The 26,350-nt window shown below is 57.1% G+C and overlaps 1 protein-coding gene across 1 annotated transcript; it reads right to left on the reverse strand.

Moving 5' to 3' along the window:
- Positions 1 to 63: 63 nt before the first annotated feature.
- On the reverse strand, positions 64 to 21,634 carry Crb2 (crumbs cell polarity complex component 2). Its single transcript, XM_055599848.1, has 13 exons — positions 21,535 to 21,634; positions 15,220 to 15,543; positions 12,266 to 12,461; positions 12,039 to 12,178; positions 11,420 to 11,605; positions 11,089 to 11,202; positions 8,015 to 8,887; positions 7,423 to 7,928; positions 6,787 to 6,952; positions 5,116 to 5,881; positions 4,587 to 4,703; positions 3,726 to 3,852; positions 64 to 2,530 (listed from the first exon to the last, which is right to left on the reverse strand). Exons 1-13 carry the CDS (start codon positions 21,632 to 21,634, stop codon positions 2,306 to 2,308), a joined length of 3,840 nt encoding a protein of 1,279 aa, XP_055455823.1. The 3' UTR covers positions 64 to 2,305.
- Between the last annotated feature and the right edge of the window lie 4,716 nt (positions 21,635 to 26,350).

Raw genomic sequence — 26,350 nt, forward strand, 5'->3', positions numbered from 1 at the left:
TTAAGAAAACATCCATCAGAGACATGCAGGAAATTGTGCACATTTGACCTGATTCTCATTTCCTATGTGTGAACCGTCAGACAGCCTACCCCCGGGGTTTCAAGGTACCCCAGGATACAGGGGGGTGGGGTCACTGGAGGCCCTGTCACTCTAGGGAACCGTCTCTGTGTCTGGGAGGTTGCGCAGGGCTCTCTGAGGCCAGGCCTGAGATGCATCCCTACCCAGGGCTCTGCCTTGGGATGTCCACAGCTGCTAGGAGGCAGATCTCTCCTGGGTCAGGGGAACCCTCCTGGCATTCTGGACAGGTCTTAGATCCACTTCCTCCATCCCAGCAAATTCCAGGCCCACCTGAGATGAGGCCGTGTCCCAGCCCAATGAGCCAGTGGGGTGACAAGGTGCCAGGCGGCCTGGGAAGTGGCACACACCCACGGCCCACTGCGGCCAGTGTACATGTTCACTGTAATCTGTCCACTCGCCGAGCAGAATTTGCAAACCCAACCACGAACTCTGTGTGTGGTCAATAAAATTGGGGAGAGGGCTGTGGTCCTGAGTCCTTGAAGGGGCTCTGGGGGACAGGAAACCTGATCAGGCACTTCGCCATCTTCAGCAGCTGCTCTGCGGAAGCAGAGGCAACTGTCCTCCAGCCTGTGACCACTTGCGCCTTCCCTCCCAGGGATGGAATTGCATGTGGGTAGATGGGCAGGATTCCAGGAAGGAACAAGTTCCACCCCTTCCCCAGATCTGAGCAAGAACAGCACCTGCCTCCAAGTGAGTACCACAAGGAGGCCACGCTGGTGACGCTGAAGTGGAGCTGGAATGTTTCATATGTTGGCATTCCACGGGAAACATCTTAGGAGCTGGCAACTGCAACAGTTCACCCAGGAACCTGGTTCCTCTCCCCTCTCCCAAAGGACACAGCTGGCACACTACAGAGTAAGAACCAAGCAGCCCTCTTAGCTTAGCATAGTCTCATAACAAAGCTCCTACTGAGCACCTGGTGCCCTCAAGGCTGTGCCTTCAGGAGTGACTGAAACCTTGAAACATCCAGTTTCCTTGTGTAAAGTCATCTGGCCTTTACACATGGCAACTCCAGTAAGGAGGCACTGACCCGCCGCCAAACAAGGATAAGAACACATCTTCAAGTCAAAGGGCCGTGGGGGAGGGGAGATCAGAAGTCAGGCACTGAGTATCCACAGGATGTAATCAGCTTCTGCAGCCTGAGCGCCAGTGCAGAAACTACCCGGTGCCATCTGCTGGGCACTGTTGTTTGGCCACAACTGAGGCCTTCCTTGGCAATGGAACTGCAAGCAAAAGGGCAGCCTGAGCTGGAGAACCACAAGGTGGAGAGTTTGCAAGGGACAGGAACAGAGAATGACACCTCCATTCTTGTACACCTGTGGTTTCCTTGCCAGGGTCCTGGAAGCCCTTTCAACTCTAGACAGGCGAGACACTTTACAAAACCTGAAAGGGCAGCCAGTTCTTCCCATCAGACTGGAGTTTTAAAAGCTCTGGAGTTGTCTATCGGATCCTCAGAATAGCCCTGTGAGGTAGGCAGAGAGAGCGTTCCACTCCTGCAAATGCCCACAGCAGGCAGGGCAGTTCAGGGCAGCTGCTCCTTGGTTCCTGCAGGCCTGCCCTGCAGACAAGGCCATGGCACTGTCAATCAGATCTGCCCTCAAGGGCTTTTGGTCTGGAAGCCAAGACTCTATCCCCATTTTCCAGCTTCTCCAGGACAAGGGCTGTCCTTAGAAGTTGAACAAGATGTCAAGATCAAAGTCTAGGTGCCAGGGCAAGCTCTGTCCTGTCCAATGCTACCGAGCATGCAGCCTGGGGCTGCCCCTGTCTCAGAGGCATCCAGGTTGTCCCCAGACGTGAAGCCCTTACTACAGTCATGTAGATACACAGGGCTTGCCCACAAGCTCTGTCACAACACACTACAGTCTGCAGACCAGCACATGCTCCCTTCTCCCTCTCCTCTCCTCCCCTCTCCTCTCCTTGCTCTTCCCTCCTCTCCCTCTGACAGACAGATACACACACTCACACACACCCTCACGCACCTCTCATACCATGGGCACTCACATGTAACCCCTGTATAGCCCAGCAGGTCAGGAGTTCATACTCTCATAGCCCCTTCTGCTTCCCTGAGTTGTTCCCCATTTCCTGAGTCCGTGATGGACAGGGGCAAGGGCTGCCAACCATGGGGGCGCATCCAATGGATGTTCCAGCTCTGGAAACAGTCTCCTTCAAGCTCCAGGTACGAGTCCTGCAGTGACCTTCAGGGCATGGCACCAGCAGCCAGGCAAGCCTAGATAAGTCTCTCCTCTGGTGGTACCTTGAGGACACTGTCCATCTCCAGACGGGCCCCGGCCACCTCCTGCTGACTTGGGCTGTAAGTGCCCTCAGACTGGCGGCGCTTTCTGGCAGCCAGGATCCCTGAGAGGAGGCCCAGGAGGAGGAGGAGGAGGCAGGCACAGGCAGCAGGCACGGCTACCTCCAGCAGTGGGAATGGCGGGGGTGGAGGCAGGCTTTTCTGCAAGAGATGGATGACGAGAAGACTCAGAGAAGTAGGAGTCCCAGAGTCAGTGAGACAGGCAGCCCCTGGGATGTGCAGGCAGAAGCCAGGAAGCCACTTGTCTAAGCCAGTGCCAGGGGAGTGCTGCAGAGCCCTGGCTCGGAAGGTAGGCAGTGGACATTCCAGCCGTGCGTGGGAGGGGGACACAGAATTCAACAACAATCAGCCGAAGGAAAGCAGGAGCAAAAAGCAGGGCCGGAATGAACTGAGCCCACACTAATGGCAAGGACAGACAGAATTCCCTACGGCCTGCCTGCTTGCGAGGGGTTCTCTGACAGCCTGGTTTGGGAGTGAGGGCAGCATTTCCCTTTCCCACTCATAGGGCCCCATGGTGCTCCCATTGAAGATTCTATGTGCCTAGAGCCCCCAAGTCCCGGAATCAGGGCCAGAGCAGCCCTGAGACCAGGCTCTTTCCCCTACATCCTGTCTGTCACTTGCTGCCCCATTCTGAGTCTTCAGCCCTCAAGAAGGGGCCCCAAAGCTATAAAGTTCATAGCTTCCCCCTCTCCAGCACTTCAGCTGGAGCTGTAAAGCCATTTCCTTCCCCTGGTGTGTGTAGTGGGGTCTGGTGGGAAGGTGGGGAGGCAAAGCCTATATAGTTCACCTTGAAAGGAACCCCTCTCCAGAAGCAGAAGGGACTCCTGGCTAACAGCCAGCCTGCCGGGAGCCTCCCCAGACTGCCCTTTCTGAAAACTCATGTCAGTACCCACTGTCGGCCTCAGAGCCTCTCCAAGGCTCAGTGCTAGTCCCCACAGGCCCATGCCTTGTCAGCCAAGCCTCCTTGGGGCCAAGGATACCTGCAGTGCCCAAGCCTGATTTGTTTCAGAAACTAGGCTCTGGAACCCAAGGAGACTGACTACAGGCCGCGTGTTCCTGTGGGCTCAGAGGCTGGTCCCAGAGCACACTTGGAACCTGTCCCCACTGCCACTACCCTGGATACCAGCAGGAAGCTCCTGATGCCTGATGCTCCCCAAGCTCTCCCTGAGGTGCAAATACCCCCTACACGAGGTCCTGGAAGGGGCCTGAGTGTCCTCTCCCCACCCTCAGCAGAGTCCGTGCAGTGTCAAGACCACAAGGACCACACCCTCCCTACCCACTGTCCTCTTGCTAAGGTCTAAACAGGCCTGGCAGCCCACCCCTCGGTACCACTCACCACCACTTCACAGAACTGGCCGGAGAATCCTGCACTGCAAGTACATTCAAATATGCCACTGGTGGCCCGGCAGGTGCCCCCATTCAAGCACGGGCTGGCTCCACAGGACAGGTCAAGATTCGGACATCTGGAAAAGACAGAGGCTGAGGAAGCTAACTTCTTCCACCCACTGCCGCCTCCCATCCTCCTAGATACTCCCCGCCGCCACCCACCAAAGCTTATCAGCCACTGTTCCTGCTTGGCTCAGCCCTGCCAGGGGACCAGAGCTGAAGGTGATTTCCATCACCTTTTCGGTCCCCTTGGGCTCAGGGTTCCTACTCCACTGAGAACGGAGGCAGGAGGGTCAGGGTGTAGGGCAGGGCAGGGATGCCGACTGCACCTCCTGGAGGTTCAGAAGTTGCATTTTTGGCCATGTCCACTGGGGACCAAAGGGCTTTAAGAAATTGGGTGGGTCCAGCAGTGGTGGGACACACCTTTAATCCCAGCACTTGGGAGGCAGAGGCAGGTGAATCTCTTGAGTTTGATGCCAGCCTGGTCTACAGAGTGCGTTCCAGGACAGCCAGCTACATAATGAAACCCTGTCTGGAAAAACAAACAACAAAACAAAAAGAAAGGAAAGGAGGGAGGGAAGAAAAAAGAAAAGATGGACAACTGGAGAGACAACTACTGCCCAGCTGGCATCTGCCTAACAGATGATGGTATTGGAAGTCCCAGAATTGCCAAGTAACATTGGTGAGTCATCTGGCACAGATGTCAATGAGGGACAAGACAAGGGGGACCCCATTTCCCTTGCGCAGGCTGGAAATACCAAGGGCAAGCAAGCTCCCAGTCAATGTCCCGGGCCCTGGTCCCCAGACCCACCTCAAGCCAACAAGGCCTTCCTGGCAACTGCAGTTGGTGCCTAAAGGGCCAGCCTCACAAGGGGTGCCATCCTTGCAGGTGGAGTTGAGGGTACATCCCTGAGGCAAGATACGCAAGCTGCAGAGAAATGCAAGGCCAGATGAGGTGTTAGGAGCTGGCGAGCCTCCACCTGGGGAATGCAGTCGCATCTTCCACACCCCTCCCCACGATGCAAAGAAATACAGGGTTGTCGCTCTGCCTGTCCCCACAAGAGCTGAAATGAAAGGGCAGGCCCAGCACAGGGCGAAACAGTTCCTAAACTTGAGGAGAGAGGAGAGCAAGACCGGAGCTAGACAGCTCTGGACTCAGAAGGAAACGGGGGAGTTGCAAAGACTCTGGCCCTGGTGATATCAGCACAGAGAAGCAATGTCACTAAGGGCAGCTTGCTGCAAAGCTCCAAAACCATGCCCTCCCCAACCCACACTGTTGTTCTGAAACTCAAATTTAGCAGAGTATTTTAACCTGTATTTGGGTTCCCTGTCACCCGCACCTGCAGCGCGGTCCCGAGAAGCCCGGAGGGCAGCGGCACTCGAAACGGCCATCAGGGTGCGCGAGGCATTGACCCCGGACACAAGGCGCCGAGCGACACTGGTCGGCGCGGACCTCGCAGCGGGGTCCTTCCCAGGCGGGGCCGCAGGAGCAGGAGAAGAGATCGAAGAGATCGTGGCAGGCGCCGCCGTGCAGGCATGGCGAGGGCGCGCACACAGGCGCTCCGCTGCAGCCGAGGCGCACGGCCGGAGCCCCGGGCCAGGCCACGAAGTGCTGGCGCGCCCCGGGCACCTCGCCTGTCCGCGGCGGCGCCAAGGGTAACGGGAGGCCGCCCAGCGCCACGCGGCCCAGGCAGCCCGTGAAGTTCTCAGCCAGCAGCAAGCGCGCAGCGTCCCGGCCCTGCAGAAAGCCCAGATCGCCGCCCATGCCTTGCAAAGCCACGGGTGTCACCTCGCCGTCCAGCCAGAGCAGCCAGCGCGAGGCGGGGGCCTGTGGGAACTCCCGGGCCAGGCGCACGCGATGCCAAACTCCGTCGGCCACGTGTGGCCCCGGCGCGGGCAGCACAGAGCCCGCCACCTCCACTGCCAGTGAGCCATTGCGCACCGCCAGGCAGATCCTGGAGCCGGGGCCCGTGGCGCGCAACAGCCCAGCCTCAGGGTCTCGCGTTCGGAAGGCCAGGCTGAGGTCGCCGAGTGTGTGTGCTGAGGACACATTGTGGCCACTGAACACAGCAGGAGAATCCTCACGGAATGTGGTCTCCGCCACACCTGCAGAGAGAGAGTTAGGGCCGCTGGGAAGTGAACCTCCAGCCTTCTACACCACCCCATACCCAGGCGTCCAGGTAGCAGGGTCCACGGTCCACAGCTGCTGGCCAGGGCAGGCACCCACCTGTCACCTGATCTCATACACTGCAGCTCCCTCTTCCACCCCTTATGCATTCTCCACCTGGAGGGAATCAGTTCCAGGACAATCCTAAGGAGACCACAATACCTGCTACCTTAAAGGACCCACACATGTTAACGATATTAACTGCTAGTAAATCCAGCCTGCGCCTCTCCTCCCTGAAGGAGGCTCGCTCTTCACCACACACAGCTGCAGGTCCAGTCACGCCCTTCTCCCCTTTACAGCCCTCAGCTGGCAATGTAGCTCGGTTGGTAGAACGCCTAGCGCGTAGGAGGCCCTGGGTTCCATCCCTGGCACCCCACAAATTGGATGTAGGGGCCCACAGCTGTGGTTCCTTAACTGGGGGAGTTGAGGCAGGAGGATCACAGATTCAAATCAAGATCATCCTTTGCTACAGACTGAGTTCAGGGCTAGCCTGAGCAATGTGAGACCCCTTGGTCTCTGGCCTGCCTGGCCTGGGCTCCAAATCCCCTACCAACTTCTCAATCCGTGGCCTGCAGTATTTTCCTCATCTTGTGTTCCAGATGTCCCTAGGAATGGCAAAGCCTCACACATGTCACCCCCTTCCTGGTGGTCTTCCCCTGTGGCTTCCTTGAAAAGGCCTTGGAAACCCAAGTATATGCCCACCTCCCCCAAGAGTCTCTGTCCCGCAGAGGGCAATGGCCCACTATATCGGAGCTGCTGGCATCCCTGCTCCACAGCCCAACATCCCATAAACCCTAAGGGATCTGATCAGCTTTGGTATCCAGCACCCGGGCCACAAACTCACACACGAAGCCATCTGGAACCTCCTCACAGGTGGCAGGCGGCGGGCAAGGCTGCCGGGGGCACCACCGCTGCCGGGCACAGGTGGGCCCTGTGAAGTTGTCAGAGCAGCTGCAGCGGAAGTCATTCCAGGCGGCGTGGCAAATCCCACCATTGGAACAGGGATTGGGCTGTGGAAGAGTCAGGAAACCCGGCGTGAAAGCAGCACCCCCTCCCAAGACCACCTACCCCATCCCAAAGTCAGGGAAGTTTGCCATCACCCCTACATTACAGATGAGGAGCTAGGCGCAGAGAGGGGAAGCTGCTTGTTTGAGGGGCCCACCCAGTAAAGAGGCCAGCCGAGGCGGCGCTAGATTGGCCATTCTAGGTGCTGCTCACGATCCCCCACGCCAATTTCCCACAAGCGGCAGGTAGAGAAAGGCTGAGGTCCAGGCCTTTGTTTAGGTAAGGCTGCCCTCTGCAACTGCTACACAGGAGATCATGGGACCTCGGGGAGGAAAGAACTGGACGGGGAGGACATGGTATGCTCCCGCTTTGCCATTCTAGTGACAGGAATGTGAGCAGCTCCCGTGGCTATCCTGAGCCTCAGTTTACCCTGGGCAGCACAGATAGTAGTGAAGAGCCTCTCCCGGGCACTCACATTGCACATGTCCTCAGAGACACAGCCCCGGGTGAGGTTGGAGGACTGAGCAGCATCCAGCTCACCGGGCCAACTTGAGTTCTCCATCGGCGAAGAGAAGAAGGGGAGGCGGAGGCCGTTGAGTTGTAGGTCCTGGAGACAGCCTCGGAAGGGCCCACCCCAGGGCCGGATGTCATTCGGGGGGAGCCTCCCGCCCACATACAGCCGCTGGCCCAGGGCCTGCAGCTGGTCAGGCCCAAAGCTGAGCATGACCAAGTGGCGGAGCCCATCATCCCGGCGCCCGGGGAGGAGCACGGCAGGCCGACCCGTCACCTCAGTCTGGATCTGGCCCTCGTTCAGGGACACAGTCAGGCTAGCAACTGAATCATTGGCAAACTGAAGCAGCAGGCCAGCAGGTTCACGGGTGCGGAGGAAAAAGGACACAGTGAGGTTTGGGCCTAGCTGGTGGAGCAGGAAGGAGACTGAGCTCCTGGTGCCACCCAAGCCGAAGGTGGCTGCGGGAACCTCTGTAGAGAGAGATGGTACTGGGGTGAAGCCAGCAGGCTTAGGGGCCCGGCATTAATGTGACCTCCCCCACCTGCTGACCCCTCACCATCAGCGCACGTGGACCCGTGGTAAGGTCGCGGGCAGTCACAATGGAAGTGAGTCCACAGATCCACGCAGGCCCCTCCATGGGCGCAGGGCAGAGGTTGGCACAGTTCCCTGTGCTCGCAACCCAGGAGTACATTTCCGTTGAGCTCCTCGGGCAGCAGAAGGTGCCCGTCCACATGTACATCCTGGAAGCAGCCTGCAAAGGCCCAGCCACCCAGATGGATGGAGTAGGGTCCCGGAGGTCCAGAGACCACCGAGGCCGTGGGACCTGTCGCCACAGGACCAGAGGCCACACAGAGCTGGCCAGGGCATTCGGCATGCCAGAGCCGCAGCTCCAGGGTTCTGAGGCGGAGCGCCACCTCCACCTGGTGCCAGTGGCCATCATTTAAGGCCAGGCCAGGCAGTGGAAGGACAACCACAACAGTACCGTGTCTCCGGAACGTGGCTTGGAGCGTGGCCCCCGCCAGGAACAGCTCCAAGCTTTCCTGCGTGTCCTTGAGGGTGGCCAGGGCCCCAGAAGGCAGCGTGGTACGAAACCTCAGTGCCACAGCCAAGGCGGCACCAGCTGGCACCAATCCCCACACAGAGCTCCCGGACACAATCGAGAAGGTGGTATTCTGGCCACAGAGAGGCCCGTGGGTCCCAGGCGGGCAGCGGCAGGAATAACTGTGGAGCCCAGACCTGAAGGTGGGGTTGCAGGTGGCATTCCATGGGCAGGCGTGGCCCTGGCATCCGGTGAGCTGCACAGAACAGTCATGCCCACCCCAGGCCTCCGGGCACTGGCAGGTGTAGCCTGCTACAGTGTCGCTGCAGGTCCCACCATGCAGGCATGGTTCCGACTGGCATTCGTCCATATCTTCCTGGCATGTCAGACCTAAGGCGGAGAGACCAGCCAGGGATCAGTACACCCTAGCAGAGCCACATTCTCCAACCGTGCGTGCCTCTTGGTGATGCTGACCTCGGCACCTACACGCCAGGTCGTCCCCCCCTCACCGGGGTTCCCTTCGCTGGCCATGTCTGATAAGTCTCCCTGCCCTGTGGGTTTGACTCCCCCAGCACTCCCTGGCTCCACCTCTTTTCCCACACCATGCCCCTTGCCTTGCCAGCCTCCAGGTCAGCTGCCTTCCCAAGCCCCTCCCCACCCATCTCCAGAGTAACCAGAGGTCTTTCCCCCAGGTGTCACCTGGCTATACTCTTTTGCTGAATATGACCCAGCCACTCACCATGGTATTCAAGAGTAGCATAGGCTAGGCTCTAGCAGGCTTTCAAGCCTCAACCTTGCCCCCTGAAAGCCTTGAACTTGCTATTGCTCTGTTTCCTGGGAAGTCCTGCCTCAACTTCCCTTACCATTTTCAAACTCCTCCTCACCCTGCATGGCCCACAGAGGGGCCACACTTTCCCTGGCACCTAACCCAGGCTACCCCACCACAGCATCACTCAGAGCGCTCCAGAACCCTGTGTTAAGAGTATGTTTCCTCAGCTGCGATATCCCTCTGGAGCCTGAACCTGCCCTTGGTACCCACGGAAAGGGCTTGATGTAGCCTTTACGGACATGGACAGCCATTGAGCACCTGAGAGCTCTTCAGTCCCTCCGTCCTAAGGTTGGCCCGAGGGTCCACATGCTGCCCAGGAAGGTGCCACCCTTTTCCCCCTCCACGGCAATCCCAGTCCAGCCAGAGTCTCCACAGCACAAGCGGAGGCTGTCTTCATCCCAACACCTCAGCCCTGGAGACCCAGCCCCAGAGGAGTCAGTGGGGATCAGTCAGCACGCACAGCCTCCTCCCAGAATCTCCAGGCACCTGCTGTAAACTCTTCCTTCCGGAGGCCCCAGTCCTCCTACCTGCTAGGAGCCACAGAAAGGGGCCCAGTACCCACAGCCCCATTGCACCTACAGATGCACCAAAGCTCAGGGGCAGGGCTCCCAGGCCGGCCTGCCTGCCTCCTTCTGAGCCACTTCAGGAATGCCAGGCTGACCTCCCTGACCAGAGCCTTCTGGTGTCTCAAGGGAGGCTGGGCTCTCTGCCCAGCCTCACAGCTAGGATCTCTCCCCCGGGACTCTGAACTCAGAGGCCTCCCTCCCTGTCACCTGCTAACTGTTTAACTGGAAGGAGCTAGGTTCCCATAGAGACAGTATATGACACCCCTCTCCAGGCTCCATGAGATGGGGATGGTAAATCCATCCTTGTGAGACTATGGAGGGGTGGGCCGTTGGGAGAGGGTGCGGGAGGGAGCCCTCAAGCAGTAGTTAGAGTGGATAGGGCATGGGCCACCAACATGGGGAGCATTGAGCCCCAAAATCTCTGAGCAGCCAAGATAGGAGGGAGGGAATATATCTCACCGCCTTCCGGAGCAAAGGAACTTGCCTCCAGAAACCTGCAGGGAGAAGGGCTCATGCTGTGTGCTAGGCAGGAATGCCTGCGTGTGGGGGAGTGCTGCCCGCATTCCAGTGGGGGTAGGGACACTAGAGAGGGGAAGCCTGTGTCAAGTTCCCAGGTGTTTCTGCAGAGAGAACTTTCACACTCACTCCCGCCACGAAAGGCAGGCCCAGCCCCCAGAGCCAAAGCATGGCCCCATGAGGGCATGCGCTTGGGCACAGTTCCACCTCTCTTCTGCCTTGGCTGAGGCTCGGCCCCCCTTGGGTTTGATAGCAGGATTCAGGTCCAACCTCCTGTCATCATTATGCTGGTTCTCCCAGAAAGCCTGCAGCCCCAGCCACCAGACATCCATACATGAACTCCAATTCTGACCTGGTCCAGATCCCTCTCTTGGATCAGCACCTTGTCCCCCAAGCTGGTCCTGGCTCGGCAGACAGTATCTACAGGGCTGACGTCACCAGCCAGTATTCGCCAGGGCAGAGGATGACCTGGCAGCCTTGGTACCACCCTCTGCATGCTTCCCTCCTGACTGTGCTCAAACTGACCAGCCCTTGCCCTTCAGCTTACAAAGCTGGGGTTCCAGCTCAGCGCGCCCCACCCAGCTGTCACCTGTGCCCACACACCCAACTCTGGCCTCATTTCCACATTCAGCCAGAAGGGACCCTATCACCTCCATGCCAGACCCACCCCAGCTGGGCACCTGTGTATGCATCCCGGCAGTCGCACCGAAAACCATTGGGCAGGTCCTGGCAGCTGCCACCGTTAAGGCACGGCCCTGAGGCACATTCGTTCACATCCACGCTGCAGTCATCCCCTGTTAAAAAATAAAAATAAAAATAAAAGACCCAGCTGTGGCCGCTGCCTGCACCCTCACAGCCAGACCAAAACCAAATGGGTCCATTTTACAACTTGGGAGACTGAGACCCAGAGAGAAAGGGGAGGGGCATGGACTCAGGCAGCGTACTGGCCAGGCTGGGTCCATCCTTGGGGTCCTGGACCCTGGCTGAGGGTTTCTCCAGCAGGTAACTCACCGGCAAAGCCCAGAGGGCAGCTGCAAAGGAAGCCAGCGGCGTGGCTGAAGCTAAAGGCTCCCGGGAAGGCGGCCTGGGCACCCCCATACAAGGTTGGGTCGGAGCGCTGCAAGCACCGCCCCCCGTTCTGACAGGGATCCGAGGCGCACTCATCCTCATCCACTTCGCAACGCTCTCCGCTGAAGCCTGGGGCGCGCGTGGAGACATCAGGAAACACAGGCGTCCAGTCAGCTCCCCTCCATGACCCAAGCCAACCCAGGGCCGGATGGGGGCATAAGCGCAGGACGCGGATGCTAACAGAGGGACAGTAGGGGCTAGTAACGGCCACATACAGATTGTTAAGAATACTATATACTAACACTCAGACACACCTCCTGTGTGCCACGCACATCACGCCTTCTCGCTGCACTATTTTCAACCCTGACTGCAAATCGGGAAACTGTGACTCACGCAAGTTGCTTGCGCGTGCAAGTCTCAAAGGGCCCAGACTGTCCTCATGCTGCACTGGGCTTCACACCCGCCACATCGGCCTGCGGCTCTCCCCTTCCTCCCCCAACACACAAACACACATACACAAAGAGAGACACAGACAGAGACAGAAGCGCAAGCGCGCACGCACCCGGCCAGCAGAGGCAGCGGAAGCTCCGGAGGCCGTCGAGGCAGGACGCGTTGTGCGCGCAGGGCGCAGAGGCGCACTCCAGCACCTCCTGCTCGCAGCGCGCGCCCTCGTAACCCGTGTCCGAGCAGTCGCACCGGAACCTGGCGTGGGCGGGGCGGAAGCTGAGCGCCTGCCCTTCTCCCCAAAGCCCACCTCCCCGCAGCCAGGGCACCCCGCTGAGGGCTCACCCGTTGACCAGGTCGTGACACACACCACCGTGAGCGCAAGGCTGGCTCTGGCACTCGTCCACGTCCAGCTGGCAGCTGGCACCGGCGTACCCTGGCGCGCACACGCAGCGGTAGGAGCCCACTCCGTCCAGGCACGAGCCTCCGTGCAGGCACGGCTCTGACAAGCACTCGTCCACCTCAGCCTCGCAGGTCACCCCTGGACAGGGATGGGAGACACGGGACCACGTCTAGAGGGACGATAAGGGCCCAACCAGCAGCCCCAATCTGCTCCAGTTACCCAAAAGCCTGTGGCTCGCGCATTCAAAGGAGATGCTGCTGTAGATTCAGGGAGGCGGGTGTGAGGCTGGCCTCAGAGTGGGGGTAGGCCTGGAAAAGACTGCTCTTTAGTAGTGATGGCCTCAACAAGAGAGAGAGACACACACATCTGGATCCTGTGAGGGAGTCTGGCTCCAGGAGTCTGTTCTGAGGAGCTGGGGATGGGTTGGGCAGCGGCGGGGGGGGGGGGGGGGCTTCTTCAGAAACAGATTTTTGAGATAGGGCTAAAGGTGACAGTTGGTGGCACCCCTCTTGAGGCAGAGGCACAATACCCTGGAGGACAGATGGAGAAAAGACAGAACCTGGGGAGAGTGGAGGAGGTGAGAGGCATGAGAGCATCAGGTACTAGAGCCCAACTGGGTCCCTGCTCACCAAGAGTGGTCAGGCTTTGAGCCTGGAGAGAGCTGGGCCGCGGAGAGTGCTTCCTGCCCTTCCAGAGGACCGCGTTCCCTTCCCAGCGCCCACATTAAGCGGTTCACACCTGCCCTGGCAGAGCAGACCTGCCTGGTCGGGCTTTCAAGAGGGTGCTCAGATAGCACTCCTGCGTTCCCTCACTCCAGTCCCCGCATACACATGACATACACATACAGAAAAATAAAATTAAAATTAATAAAAAAAAAAACCATTAGGTTCTTGGTAGGGATAATAATTGTCCATCTTTGTGGTCACCTTGGCCAGATTTGAAATCCTCTGGGAGACACACCTCTGACTGTATCTGTAAGGGAGTTTACAGGAGGGTTCAACTGAAGTAGGAAGCTCCACCCTGAATCTGGGGAGCACCCTCCCGAGGACTGGGATCCTGGATTTAATAAGAAAATAAAAATAAAAATAAATTTTAAAAAAATGGGAGGGGGGAGAAAGGTGTGAAAAAAAAAAAAACTGGAGAAAGCAAGCAGAGCGCCAGCGCCTGGGGATACATACAGTGAGACCAGAAGGCTCACGCTGCTTCGGCCATGCTGTCCATGCTATGATAGCATCTCCACGAGACCCGAAGCACACCGTTCCTTTCTTTAGGTGCTTCTTGTTATGTAATTAACCACAGCAGTTCGGCCGTGCAGTTCAGAACAGTTGCTGGTGGCTTTGAGAAGGATGTGAGGAAAGGCACAAAAGAGGGGCAGGACAGGACACACTGGTCACCAATTCCTAGCCTGTCTTGACTTTCAAAATGGAAGCCTCTGGTTCCACCTAGGATTTCCCGTGCCCCTGGGGAAACCCTGAGTACACGTTAGCCTTCCCCAGGATAGGAGAGGAGATCAAGGGAGCCAGAGGGAGATGGAGGAAGGGTCTCCGGGTGTGGGAATGGATAGGCTCCTTCTGCCAGTGTGGATCTCCGAGGCCTTTCCCCTGCTACCTAGTAAGGTTTTGTCATGAGGGCTCTGGGACCAGCTGACTCCAGCTGGAGGCCTCCCTACTTCCCAGCCCATCGGGACTCCTCCTTCCCATGACCCTCCAGCCCCACTCCCACCCTCTGTGCCAGGGAGAGCCAGGCCCAGGCTGACTGGAATCCCAGCTCCCCCACCCAAGCAGGAGAGAGATGAGTCACTCAAAGCTGCCTGCTCACATCACATTCGCCAGAGTCCCGCTCAGACAGGGCTCACATACCTGCTGACAGACACACAGGATTCTCACAGAAGCATGCTCAGATAGGATATGAGCAGGTGCTCAGAGGCAGGCCCTTAGAGCTACCATCCATATGCAGAGAGCTGGGACCCACACTCTCACTGCCACAAATATTCGGACACTGAGAGGGGAAAGACGTAGGGACCCAGTGTCTTAGCCCACTCTGAGTTGGGTACCATTTCAGCCCTCTATGTCCTTCCTGGAACACAGCCTCCAGTCGGTACCATTTGCCCAGGGGGGACTTCAAACTGCCCTCGAGTTTAGGCATGGTGTCTAAATTCAGGGATGATGGAGACTCCAGTGGCTTTACTGCCAACTCTAGACTGTGATAAATTAAACATCCTTTGAAGACCTGTCCCCAGCTGTCCCCTCCCTCTTAACATTAGGCAACTCTGGAAAGCAGCTGTGGGAGCAGGAAGGGACTGGGGTGAGATGTCCCACAGACATGGTTCCAAGCACCTGTGTCCATGTGATTCCACTCTAGGCAACAAGAATGGCTAGGGACACATCCCCGTCACAAACAGGAAAGGATCCCAGCGGGTCACTGCCAGAATTCAGGATGCCTGGAGGACCCTGAGCCATACCAGGAACCATCAGATGAGCCACACAGGGTCTGCGGCAGCTCCACAGGGGTCTAGACTGAGGAAATGCTACAGCTACCATCTGAGCATCCTCATGAAAGCCAAACCAGGCAGGTGTACTCTGCAAGGGACGCCTGAGTCATTCCCTGCCTCCAGCTGGGACCAAACTCAGTTTTATGGCAGAAACAAAAGCAATATTTGTCAAGTGTCTGATACATGCCAGGCCCCACACTAACACCCAAACGTACACGCATGATGCCCTCTGCCAAGTTAACCCAAGAAACATCAGTTGTGCAGCCAGTCCAAGGGTGGGCACCAAAGCTGCCAGCCAGCCTGCGACAACTCCGGACTTCAGCCAAAGCCTAACGGGCATGCTCACACTATGAATAGCTGATGGGCTTCATGGTCCAGCCCCTCCAAGGTGACCGGTACCATTACCTGCATAGCCCAGGGGGCAGTGGCACTCAAAGCGATCTGCCAGGTTTCGGCAGGTGGCCCCGTGGCGGCACGGCCGGGATGCACACTCATCGATGTCCAGCTCGCAGCGGGGACCCTGGAAGCCAGGCACACAGTAGCAGCGGAAGCCGTTAGGATCTGGACCCTGGGGCACACACAGTGCACCGTGGTGGCATGGTTGAGTGGCACAGCCTCTGAGCTCTAAGGGCTCACAGGTGTAGCCACCACTTCCTGTAGCCTGGCACTCAGTCCCTGAGGCACACGGGTCTGAGGCACAGACACTTGGGGCCTCTGAAGGAACCAGTCCTGTGAGAGAGAGAGAGAGAGACCAATTTGGCAATGTGGGCGTGGTATGCATGATAACACCCTTCCCCCACCATTAGCCACAAACCTAAGCAACACAGGTCTGTCCATGTTCAAGAGCCCGCGTGCACACCCAGGGAGCAACATGCTGGTCACAAACAGCTGATATCTACAGTTGGAACTGAGGTGGCTTTATTTACTTATTTTGTGCTTACTTTGAGAAGGACTGTTCCAAGCTGGCCTGGAACTTGCTATATATCCAAGGATGACCTTAAACTTGTGCTCTTCCTGCCCCCACCTCCCAAGTGCTGGGACTAGAGGTATACACTACCAGTCCAGGTTTATGGAATGTTGGGGAATCAAACCCAAGGCCTCCTTGGTGGAAGGCAGCCCATTCTGTGGGCTGAGCTACAGCCCGAGGCCCTGAGGAAGGTTTTAGTGGTATCTATAGAGCAGAGGGAGTGGACAGAATGAGTGACTGTATTGCAAACAGGTACTACCCAAGTGGTCGCCCCCTGCAGCAGCACCCCTAAGAGGCTTGGGCTGTCCTAGGTTCTCTTTACAGAAAAGAACTAGAGGCTAAAGAAAGTGAAGACTTGCTGGCATCACAGAGCAAGTCACAGGGAAAAGATGGCAAAGACAGGTTGTTGCCATTGCTCTTGGGAGGAGCTCGCCAGGCCTTTCCAGTCGGGTAGGCCTGTGTCCCCACAGCAGCCTCAAGAGGGGTGGAGGAGACAGAGGAGGGGACAGCTTCTATCCTCCTTAATCCCCCGCTGGGGGTCTGGTAACTCCATCCCTGTCTGAAACCTGAGATGTCCGACCTCAGCCCCTGAGAAAGAATGGACGACTTCAAAGGCAGGGCCTGGCTCAGCCTTCTCACCCCTACCCATCCTGGTCCCTCCTCCTTGCCCGCTTGCCTGGGGACCTCCAGAGGCTCTCCAGCACTCATTTCATCCTCTGTAAGCAAAAACCTGGCATAGGTACCTGAAACAAAGCAGGCACGGTGACTTTGACCCACTCACTCTACGCCTGCCCAGGGTCTGTACTTGGAGCACCCTGTGCTGATTTAGCAGGCAACTTCAGAGAGCCTCATACCTTCTCTTCATCCCAGCCTGAAAGCCTCGTCACTAAGAGGCCTGAGTCCAAACCCCAGCTCAGAGAGCCAGGAGCTGTGAAACCTTGTATGAGATGCGTCTACTGGATAACCTTCTCCTTTCGGATGACAGGATTCAAAGCCTCAGGTGCCAGATAAAACTGTGAGGGAGAGGAGCCCCTCCACCCCTCACCTGGAGTTCCAGGACCTACCCTCCCCCTACCACAAGTTGTCATGCAGACACTAACCAGACCTGAGCAGTGAGCAGCATCAGGCCCTGCACCTTCCCCTCCCCCACTCCATGAAGAGCCCCCCCAGATAAGGTTGGCAGCCTGTCAGGCGTCATCCACATTCCATGGGGCAGGGCGTCTGCTGGCCAGATCCCCGTGCCCCTCAGCAGCCCAAGCAAGATGGAGGACAGCAAGCCCTGGGGTCAGTGGACCTGGGGAAATGTGGCTGTGCAGTCCCATCTCCAGTGTCCAGGGTTCTTCTTTCCACACCGGGGCCTGGCACCCACCAGAGCCACATAGAGGGTCAGGTCTTGGAGTCTGAGATACTTTCTGGCCAAGGGGCCCCTCTGCTCGCCCCTCTGCCAGGCCTGAGCCACTCTGAGGGCTTACGTGCAGTGGGTGGGCCTTCTGCTTGTGTGCCCGTGACTGGACAGACTGGGAAGCTCAGTACACACCCAGGATATACCCTGTGGGGGGTGAGAAAACTATTTGATGGAAGACGGGAAGATGGTTAGGGGCTTGCAGTAGGAAGCGGTTGGAGGACCTTCAGGAAAAAGCATGGTTTGAAGCACCAGACAGATCCAGTGTCGTGAGGAGTCCCAAAATGATGTGTAGGAAGCCTTGATGTCCAGTGAGCCCCCTTGAAAGGCGTTGACCGTGATGGTCAGGGACCCTTGGCCCGAAAGGCCCCAGAGGAGAGTGATTCTAACTTCTCTTACAAAGCGCCTGACTGGGCAACAGCTCCTACTGTAATCCCGTCAGAGCACAGATTCTCATCCCTGTGGCCCAAAGAATTCTTCACCCCAACCTGGAGCTCGGCCCTCTATTTCAGTGGCCACAGGGAAGGAGGCTTTGCTGCTTTATGGGTCCTCCCGGAGCTGGGCAGAGGGCTGCTTCTCTGAGAAATCCCTGGGAGGCGGAGCCCAGCCCACCCTTAGAAAGGCCATCTCCAGATGAGCGAGGCAGAAAGGTGCGGAGCCTGCGCAGCCAGGACCTTCATTCAATAGATACCTGTCAGCAGTTTTATCTGCCTTTTTACAACCCAGAGACTCTTCACTTCCAGTCCCACTGCACTCCAGGGTGGCCCGACCTGCTCACGGCGAGCCAGGGAGGCGGATTGGGCAGGGGAGAGGAGGGGCTCTCCTAGGGCCTAGCCAGAGGGGCGGAGCCTGTCGCCAGGGCAACAAGGGGCCACTGCTTATCTTTACAAATCCCTTCTGACCTCTCAGACTGCCTGGGCTGACCTGGCAGAGGAGAGATTAACAAACACAGACACAGGATGCTGGCCCTTCCTCCGACCTGCACCCCGCCCCACCCTGAGGAGAGCGGGCGGGAAACGGACGGCGTGACTGCCGGCAGTCACCTGGTGAGCGCTGATCACCAGGGCCAGGCATCTTCTGTGGCTCCTTGGTACAGCACTTGCCGAGATTACGCGAAAGTCTCAGGTTGCATCCCCAGCACTGGCGCAAAATAAGAGACAAGGTAGCCTGGGCGCGCAGCACCAGGAGCAGCGTGGCAACTGGCATGCCGCTGTGGCAGACCTCAGCCTGGCTTAGGAGCTCCTACTCTACCTGAGTTCACCCACCTCCTCTGTGTCTAAGTCAGGTCTGCTATTGCTGCGATGTAGCACCATGGTCAAAAGCAAACTGGGGAGGAAAGGGTTGATATTATGGCTCACGTTTCCACGTGACTTTGCTCATCACTGGAAAAAGTCAAGACAGAAATTTAAACAGGGCAGGAACCTGGAGGCAGGAGCTGATGCAGAGGCCATGGAGGTTGCTGCTTACTGGCTGGCTTCCCATGGCTTGCTCAGCCTGCTTTCTTATAGAACCCAGGACCACCCAGGTGTGTCCCCAACAGGAGCTGAGCCCTCCCCTACCAATCACTAATTAAGAAAAAGCCCTACAGGCTTGCCTACAGCCCGATCTTCTAGAGACTCCCTCCTCTCTGATAACTCTAGCTTGTGTCAAGTTGACATAAAACTGGCCAGCACAGGGCCCCAGGGGGTCCGGCGCTGTAAAGGGTCACTGACATTCAACACCCACTCCGACTCATCAGGAAAAGGCAAAGACACCCCAGAAGGCAGAGAAGCTTGGACACACTTTTCAGAGATGTTCACCCCGAAGCCGAAAGGCCTACTTTAATAACAGCAGTGGTGAGCACGGTTGTTCAGACGCAGAGCCCAGCACTGGTGCACGCTGGAGTCCCTGCACTCAGAGCTGTGCATGAGGGGAAGACGAGCAGGGATGGGTCAGACCTGCCGCTTGCACCGTGAACAGTTTCCCTAGTAACTGTTAATGTGCTCCCGTCTGAAATTTCCTTGAGGACTACTACGGAGTTCTGATGACCTGAGTTTGACCCTCAGAACCCATGTGAAGGTGGAAGGAGAGAGAACCGGCTCCACAGTGGTCCTCTGACCTCCACACTTGAATTGGCGCGCGCGTGCACACACATACACACACTAATAATAACGATAGTGATAATAATATACAACAATACAATTGCCTTGACGTTGGGGAGGGGCTGACCGTCTTCTACATCACAGACTCACAGCATTAGTGTACCCAATCTGGAAATGATCCTTGGGATGAACAATGGCCACACTTAACAGAGGAAAAAGAAGAGCTGTAACCAACGCCCCCCTCCCCCAGAGTACCATCTCCTTGCTGTGGTCCTGGCCCTGCCACACACCGCTCTTGGGACCCTAGACAAGTTGCCAACCCTCTCTGAGTCTTGCTTACCTGTCCTGCAAACAGTTTCACTGGCTGCTGGGAGGGCTAAACCCTCTCCTCCTAACAGTGGCTGGCTTGATCACACATGAGCAACCCTTTGCTGGAGCAGCAGACCCCACGTTGATTAGAAGTGGCATCCCTGCTTCTCTCCTACAGCCCCCCCCCCAAGTTGGAGGAGGAGCCAGGTTTGGGGAAGCCTGGCTGCCTCTTTGTGCACTGTGCTCCCTGGGTGTTCGGGAAGGGCTGGGGGGTGGGGACAACCCAACGTGTCCCATTGTACTCCAAGATGCCTCAACCTCTCCATAGCAACCAGCAATCCCGTGCTGTGGAGTGGCTGGGATGGAGGGGGCCCGGCTCAGGGCCTGGAGGGAGTGAATATCGGGTGTGGTCCGGAGCCTCCAGAACTTTCATCCTCTCTGGGATGGAAATTAGCTTTCAAGTCACAAAGCCCCTGGAGCCTCCATTCCTTCATTCCCTCGGTCAGCTCTGCGCTCTGTTGTTTGTCGTGCCCCCAGTCCAGCTTCAGGGATACCCAGGGACGGGCTCTGTGCACAGAAGTCATGAGGCGGATGGCTCCTGGGAGCCTGTCGGGGTTCCGGGGGAACATGCACGGCATGGCACTCCCTTCTGCACCTCTGATATGACGCCTGCCCACAGTCCCTGTGCGTGAACAACCCTGAATGTGAATGCACGCATGTCAGTGTGTACACACTTACCCGCAGCCATGTGCTATGTTCCTGGCCGTACACACTAAACTCATCAGCAAGTTTACCAGGGAGTTCACGGGGGAGACCTGGCATGTGCCTGTGGGCACCTGCTCTGATATAGTGTGTGTCCTAGTCCACGCCACACATCTGTGCCATGGTCACAGGCATCTGGGAACTACAGGTGGGAAAGAGCCCAGAACCTCATGCCTGCTTTCTCCATCCTTATTTGCCTAAGGTACCTTCCCTCCCAGACCTTCCTTTGGTTTCCTTCCTACAAAAACAGGGTCCTCACTGTGCCCAGGGCGCTCATCCTCCCTCCTGCCCTAGAGGAAGAGGCAATAAAGGCTTTGTGCACGGGCAGAGAGATGCCGCTGGTAGGGTTCACCAGCTTCTGGGGAACCCAACCCTCCCCACCGCCCTCGTAACCATAGTGACCAAACCAAAGCGTCCTCCAGACAGACACCCCCCCCCTCCCCGCAAGTAGGAATTCCAGGCTCAATGCTGAATGCACTTGGACAAAGGCAAAAGCGCACTGGTTGCCTGGGCTGGCTTCAGGGAGCCCTTCCAGCCTAGTTGCCGAATGCTGGAGACAGGCTGTGCAGGCGACACACACACATGACCCCAAATCCCTAGCCATCCCAAAGACCCAGCACAGCTCTTAATGGTTGCCCCTCACATGCAGGCAGAGGAGCCGTAGAGGGTAAGGATGAGGGCAAGAACACACACAGACCTTCCTGTTGCCAGGGAAGGCCCGCTGAACATGCTAGACAACTCGCAGCCAGTTCAGGGAGGACAGAACTCTCTAAACTCAGTCCCCCCAGACAGAACTTCCACCTGCCTGGCAACTTCAGCTCAACACATGACTCCAGCAGACTCTTTGGTGCTTGCCTGGGCTTTCTGAAACTTCTTCAGCTCACTCACTTCCACCTGGCCCGACAAGCTCTCACTAAGCCAAGGGACACCTCACACCAAGATTCTCAACTTTTCCCTAAACACACCGCCCCGCGCCACACCAACCACACCACACCAGGACCCCAGACGGGCTTCCACAAATCAAACAGCCCTCATCCTCCTGGTCCCACTTGCATAGACTCCTCAGCATGAAACTCCCAGAACGCCCCAGCCTCAGAATCCCCACATGTTTTGGGGCCGGAGCTTGGCTATCCCTTTCTCAGGCCAGGCCTTCAGTGTCTGCCCCGGGGTGAGCCGACCCCAAGCTCATCCACACTCACCAGCCGGGACCCAGGTCGCCAGCAGCAGCAGCAGTAGCAGCAGCAACAGGAGGTAGACCTCTCGTCTGGAGCCCCAGAACACAGGCCCCACCAGCGCCATGGCTGCCTGCCTGTGAGAACCCTCCGCTCGGCGGGCTCCGCGCCCCTTCTGCCCTCCAACCAGCACTGACGCGGTGGACAGAGGCCCGGCCCCTCCTCCAGCCCTCCCCCTCCGCCCCGCCTCCCACTGCTTCTCCCCTGGCAGGATCCTCCCGGAGGGTCTGGCCCACCGCCTCCGCCTCCTCTCGGACACCAGCCCCTTTGGAGGCCTCAGCTCCGGGCAAGGTCCTGAGGCTGACCCTGGGTCTCAGCGCACAAGGCCTCTTCCCAGGCGGTCCAGTCCCTGGGGCCTCTCAGGACTCCCGGGCCTTCTCCCGCTTTCCCAAAGGCTCACCTACCCCGAAGCTTCAGGCCTCCGTCCTCCCGCCCAGCCTCATCCTAACCTAACCTGCTCCATCCATACCTGAGATAACAAGGTTCCTCCCCCTCCTCTCACCGGGGCTCCTGTCCCTGCTGCTCCCTGGGTCCCACCGTACCACACAGCTCCTGTCCCTGTGGCTCTCAGTTAAAAAAAAAAAAAAAAAAAAAAAAAGTAGGCATTGGGCCCTGGACCACGTGGCCCCTGACTCCCTTCTACCCTTCCCACACCTTCACCAGCCAAACGGAGCCTTTTCCCTCTCCCCCTTCGCCCTTGATCTTTGTCTCTGATGTTTGCAACTCTAGAACTGTCCCTGCAGTTCAAGGCCGACCTTTCCGCCCGAGTAGCTGCTCTAACGAAAATAGTGCCTGCCGCTCCCAGCGCCCTTCCTGAAAAGTCCTTCTCTTTGTCTAACCTTATAGTCACATGTTGCGCGCACACACACACACCGAACTGCCCCACAGAACAGCGACTCTTCTTCCATGGGGGGTGGAGGGCGTCTCCTTTTAAAGGCACCTTCTCGAAATAAGCCCCCCCCCCCCGGCCCAAGTCAGTGAGGGTGGATTCTGCCCTGAAGGCCCTGAACTGCTGTGGTTGGGGCCATGGCATGTGCTTGGGAAAACACCAGGGACATGGGCATCACAGGGTATCAGCAGCCAGCAGTCACTGCCGGCGCCCCTGCGTCCCCAGAGCTCGGACTGGAGCCCTGACCAGCCCAGTCCCCACCCGGTGCCTTCTCTCCAGGGTTGGCGGCCTCCTGGGACGTCCACCCCAGTTCTCCTACCGCTAGCCCTAGGGAAGCCATGCTCCACTCTTGGGGGAGCACAGCTAAGCAGATCCCCACCTAAGCCCCCCCCCAATGATCCGGGGTTACTCTCTCTGAATGTATTCTGTCATCTGTGAAATGGGGGTGACAGCTCCAGCCTCGTGAGACTCTTCAGGGCAGCTGTACTTTGCTCCAGGGATCTGAGCGGCACCAAAGGATGTTAAATAGCAGAAGCCCGGGGGTGGGGGTGGGCCGTGAAGAGGAGCCAAGCATCTGACAGGCTATGGTGATCGGATGTCCGCACGAACTCCGGCATCGATGTGGTGACCTCCCGGTAACGGGGGACGACCAGGCTACCTAAGTAGGGGTGAGCCAGCCCAGGTCGGAGACGGAGCAGGTCAAAACTCGAGTGCTGAGCAGCAGTGGGATGGCACCTGTGACCAGCCCACGCCCGGCACCGATTCCGAAGCTACCATGCGACACCTAGTGGTCGGCAGTGGCCAGAGCATGCCTGTCTTAGGAGGCCAAAGAGTCTGAGGACACAGAAGAGAGCAAGAGCTGGCTGCCAGCTGCTGACACATCAGGCCAACGGGGAGCGCATACATACCAGTTCAGGTCCCCAGCTACCCACTTTGCAGCTCTGTGACCTTGGGAAAGTCCCAGCGTCTCTGAGCCCCATTAACTTCCAGGTTGTTTTTTTGTTGTTCTTGTTGTTTTTTAAGGAATAATAGCTGTCACTAGGTAGAATTGTCTTACTGATTAACTGTGTTTAAGGACTAAGGTGTTTAAAACAGTTAAACAAGTGCTAAATTAAAAACGAGATGGTGGGCTGGAGAGATGGCTCAGGGGTTAAGAGCACTGGCTTTTCTCCCAGAGGTCCTGAGTTCAATTCCCAGCAACCACATGGTGGCTCACAACCATCTATAATGAGATCTGGCATCCTCTTCTGATGTGAAGGCATATATGCAGATATTGTATGCACAATAAATAAATAAATTTAAAAAAAGAGGTAATTTTAAGCCATATGTATTTCAAATTGGAAATGTATTTATTGACTACACGGGGAACATCGTGGAAAAAAGTTTGCTTCTATCCATAGAATCCTGGGATGTGACAGCCGGATTTCAAGGCCAAGAGATAAGGAGTGTGTCCAATCACAATTCAAATGCCTATGTGCTTCTGTGGTGGGAATACAATTTCCCCAAAGAACAGCAACTCAGTATGCTTCCAAAAGGGACAGGGAGCCACCTTCCTTCCATTTGCGTGGAGGCTGTATTTCTAGTTCTTTCTATGTGTGGTAACAGCTATGGAATATTCCCTAATCCTGTGCAAGCCACTTGAGGCTCCGGGCACAGCACTCCAGGGGCAGAAGAGATGTCTCAGCGGTTAAGAGCACTGGGTGCTCTTCCAGAGGATTTGGAATCAATTCCCAGCATGCACCTGGCAGCTCACAATTAATGGTTCAGAAATCCAGATCTAGAGGACCTAGACGATCCAGTGGTCTCCTCTGGCCTCTGCAGGCATCAGGCACACTCTCGTGGTGCACAGACATAGATGTAAGCAAAAGCACCCATACACATAAAATAATTTCTGAAAAGCACTTCCTATGAACGATCCATAGGAAATTCTCAAGTCAGGTGATCTGTGGGCTGGGCCTGTGAGGTGTTTGCCGACCTACAAACACATCACCCAGAATCCAAGCCACACTAACCGCCAGAGGCACCGTGGTCTCAGGATCACCAAAATGACCCAGCCAAGGGCCATGTTTGTAGCTCACTTGGAAGAGGGCTTACCCAGCATGCCCAAAGCCCTGGATTCCATTCCCAGCACAACAGCAAGATATGGTAGCACACACCTGTGATGCCAGCACTTCTGAGGTGGACACAGGAGGATTAGAATTTCAAGATCGTCCTCAGCTATAAAACAAAGAAGACTCCAAAAATTCCCAGATAGCGCAAGGTTCCAGGAATGGGTTCTATGCCAGCCAGCTGCCTGAGGGGCTTTTCCAACTGGAAATTGTGTCTAGGGCCTGTTAGCCCCTTGTTCCTCTCAGGCCAAGCCAAGTTCCTAAGCCCATGATAAACCAAAGCCAAGTTGACCTGTGCCATTGGACCCTATCTCACGGCTCTCCCTCCCCCGACCCCCACCCCTCATACAGGGAATGTGACAGAGATGAGGGTGAGGGCTGCTTCCGGGATTGGCCACCCCACCTCCCATGACGGAGTAGCTGGTGCCCTACCTGGGTTCTGGGGTCACCTGGCTAGGCAAACGTCAATGCGGCCACCAGCGTTGCCTGAGAGCAGAGTAAGGTGAGAATGGGATCGAGAGAGGAACTGTTGGTACAGAGCCTGAAGGTACCAAAAAATGTTAAATTTGGTCCTAGAGGCACTGGGGAAGCCAGGGTAGAGGATAAAAAAAGATGGAAATAACGTGGCCAATTCCTTGCGGAAACATTGTGGAAGATATGCTGCAGGGTAGAACCCCCCCCCAAAAAAAAAAAAAACCCGCCTACATTAAGACATTGGGTGCCTGGGGGTGCTGGGAAGATGAAGAAGGCAAGAACAAAACCAAGACCTTAGCTAGGTAAACGGTGGGGGTTGGGGGCGGACGGGGCGAGGTTTAGCGCCGAGAGCAAAATAAAGGACAACCTGCAGGTTCCCATTCAGCCACGAGAGGGCGCTCCAAGACAGCCCAGGCTGCTCTCCTCCCCAAGGTGCCTTCCATAGCTGGCCTGAGGTGGGGACGAAGGAGGCAGAGGTCGAGGGCTGCAGGCAGGTTTACAGTTTGTCCTTCTCTACCCTGCTTGCCGCGGAGTGACTCGCCAAGGTCGCCTCAGAGTCAGATCCAAGCGGCCCCACTGCCCCTGTTGGGAGAGAGAGGGACTGCAGAGTCCCATCTCGGTTGGAGAGGAGGAACGGACCCTCCCTAACAGTTCCAAAAAAGCATAGGTGGGCGTTTCCCCACGAGCCACTCCGTATTTCCTGTCCCCACCTCTCAGTGTTCCTGGTCTGGGAGTGGAGGCCGTTTGAGACTGAGCAAAGTATTTGGAGAAGTGAGAGTATTGTCTACCCCAGCTCAGTCGGGTGGAAGGACCTCAGGTGGGTCCGGCTGCGTCTGGAGCCCTGGCTAAGTGTCTCCCATCCAGCGTCAGTACACGATTCAGGCTCAGCTCTATCTGTAACCCAGCTTCCGGCTACAGTACACGCTGGCTCCTCCAGCTAAAGTCTGAGGAGGTGATTCTGAACCTCGTGCCTGCGGCTCAATGGCCATCCCCACTCCTTGTGTGTGACATGGCCCTTTGTGCTGGCCACCTGCAAGAGAACCAGCTTTCCCAGCCCTCCTCACTCAGGCCTGTAGGGGCAGGTGATGGACAGAGAATTGCTAGAATGCAGCGCATCCTGTCCGACAGGTGGATGAGGAGCAGTTAACCTGAGGGATAAACACGAGGCAGGAGAACAGAGGACCGGCCTGAGGTGGCCTCAAGCAAAGGAGTCCACAGAGGTCCAGGAAGAGGACCTAGGCTGGTGTAGCTGGAACTGCCCGCAGGCAGTTGTGAGGAGGGAAGGGAGGAAGGAAGGAAGGGAGAGAGGAAA

The sequence above is a fragment of the Psammomys obesus genome, unplaced genomic scaffold (assembly GCF_907164565.1).
Source record: "Psammomys obesus unplaced genomic scaffold, mPsaObe1.curated_primary_1811, whole genome shotgun sequence".
NCBI lineage: Eukaryota > Metazoa > Chordata > Mammalia > Rodentia > Muridae > Psammomys > Psammomys obesus.

Excerpts from the sequence above, each read along its gene's own strand:
- Crb2 (XM_055599848.1), bottom strand. The coding sequence starts at position 21,634 with ATGGCGCTGGTGGGGCCTGTGTTCTGGGGCTCCAGACGAGAGGTCTAC. Across the intron at positions 7,929-8,014 it reads CGGGTCCACGTGCGCTGATG|AGGTTCCCGCAGCCACCTTC; the intron begins GTGAGGGGTCAG and ends CTCTCTCTACAG. Across the intron at positions 3,853-4,586 it reads GAAGGCCTTGTTGGCTTGAG|ATGTCCGAATCTTGACCTGT; the intron begins GTGGGTCTGGGG and ends TGTCTTTTCCAG.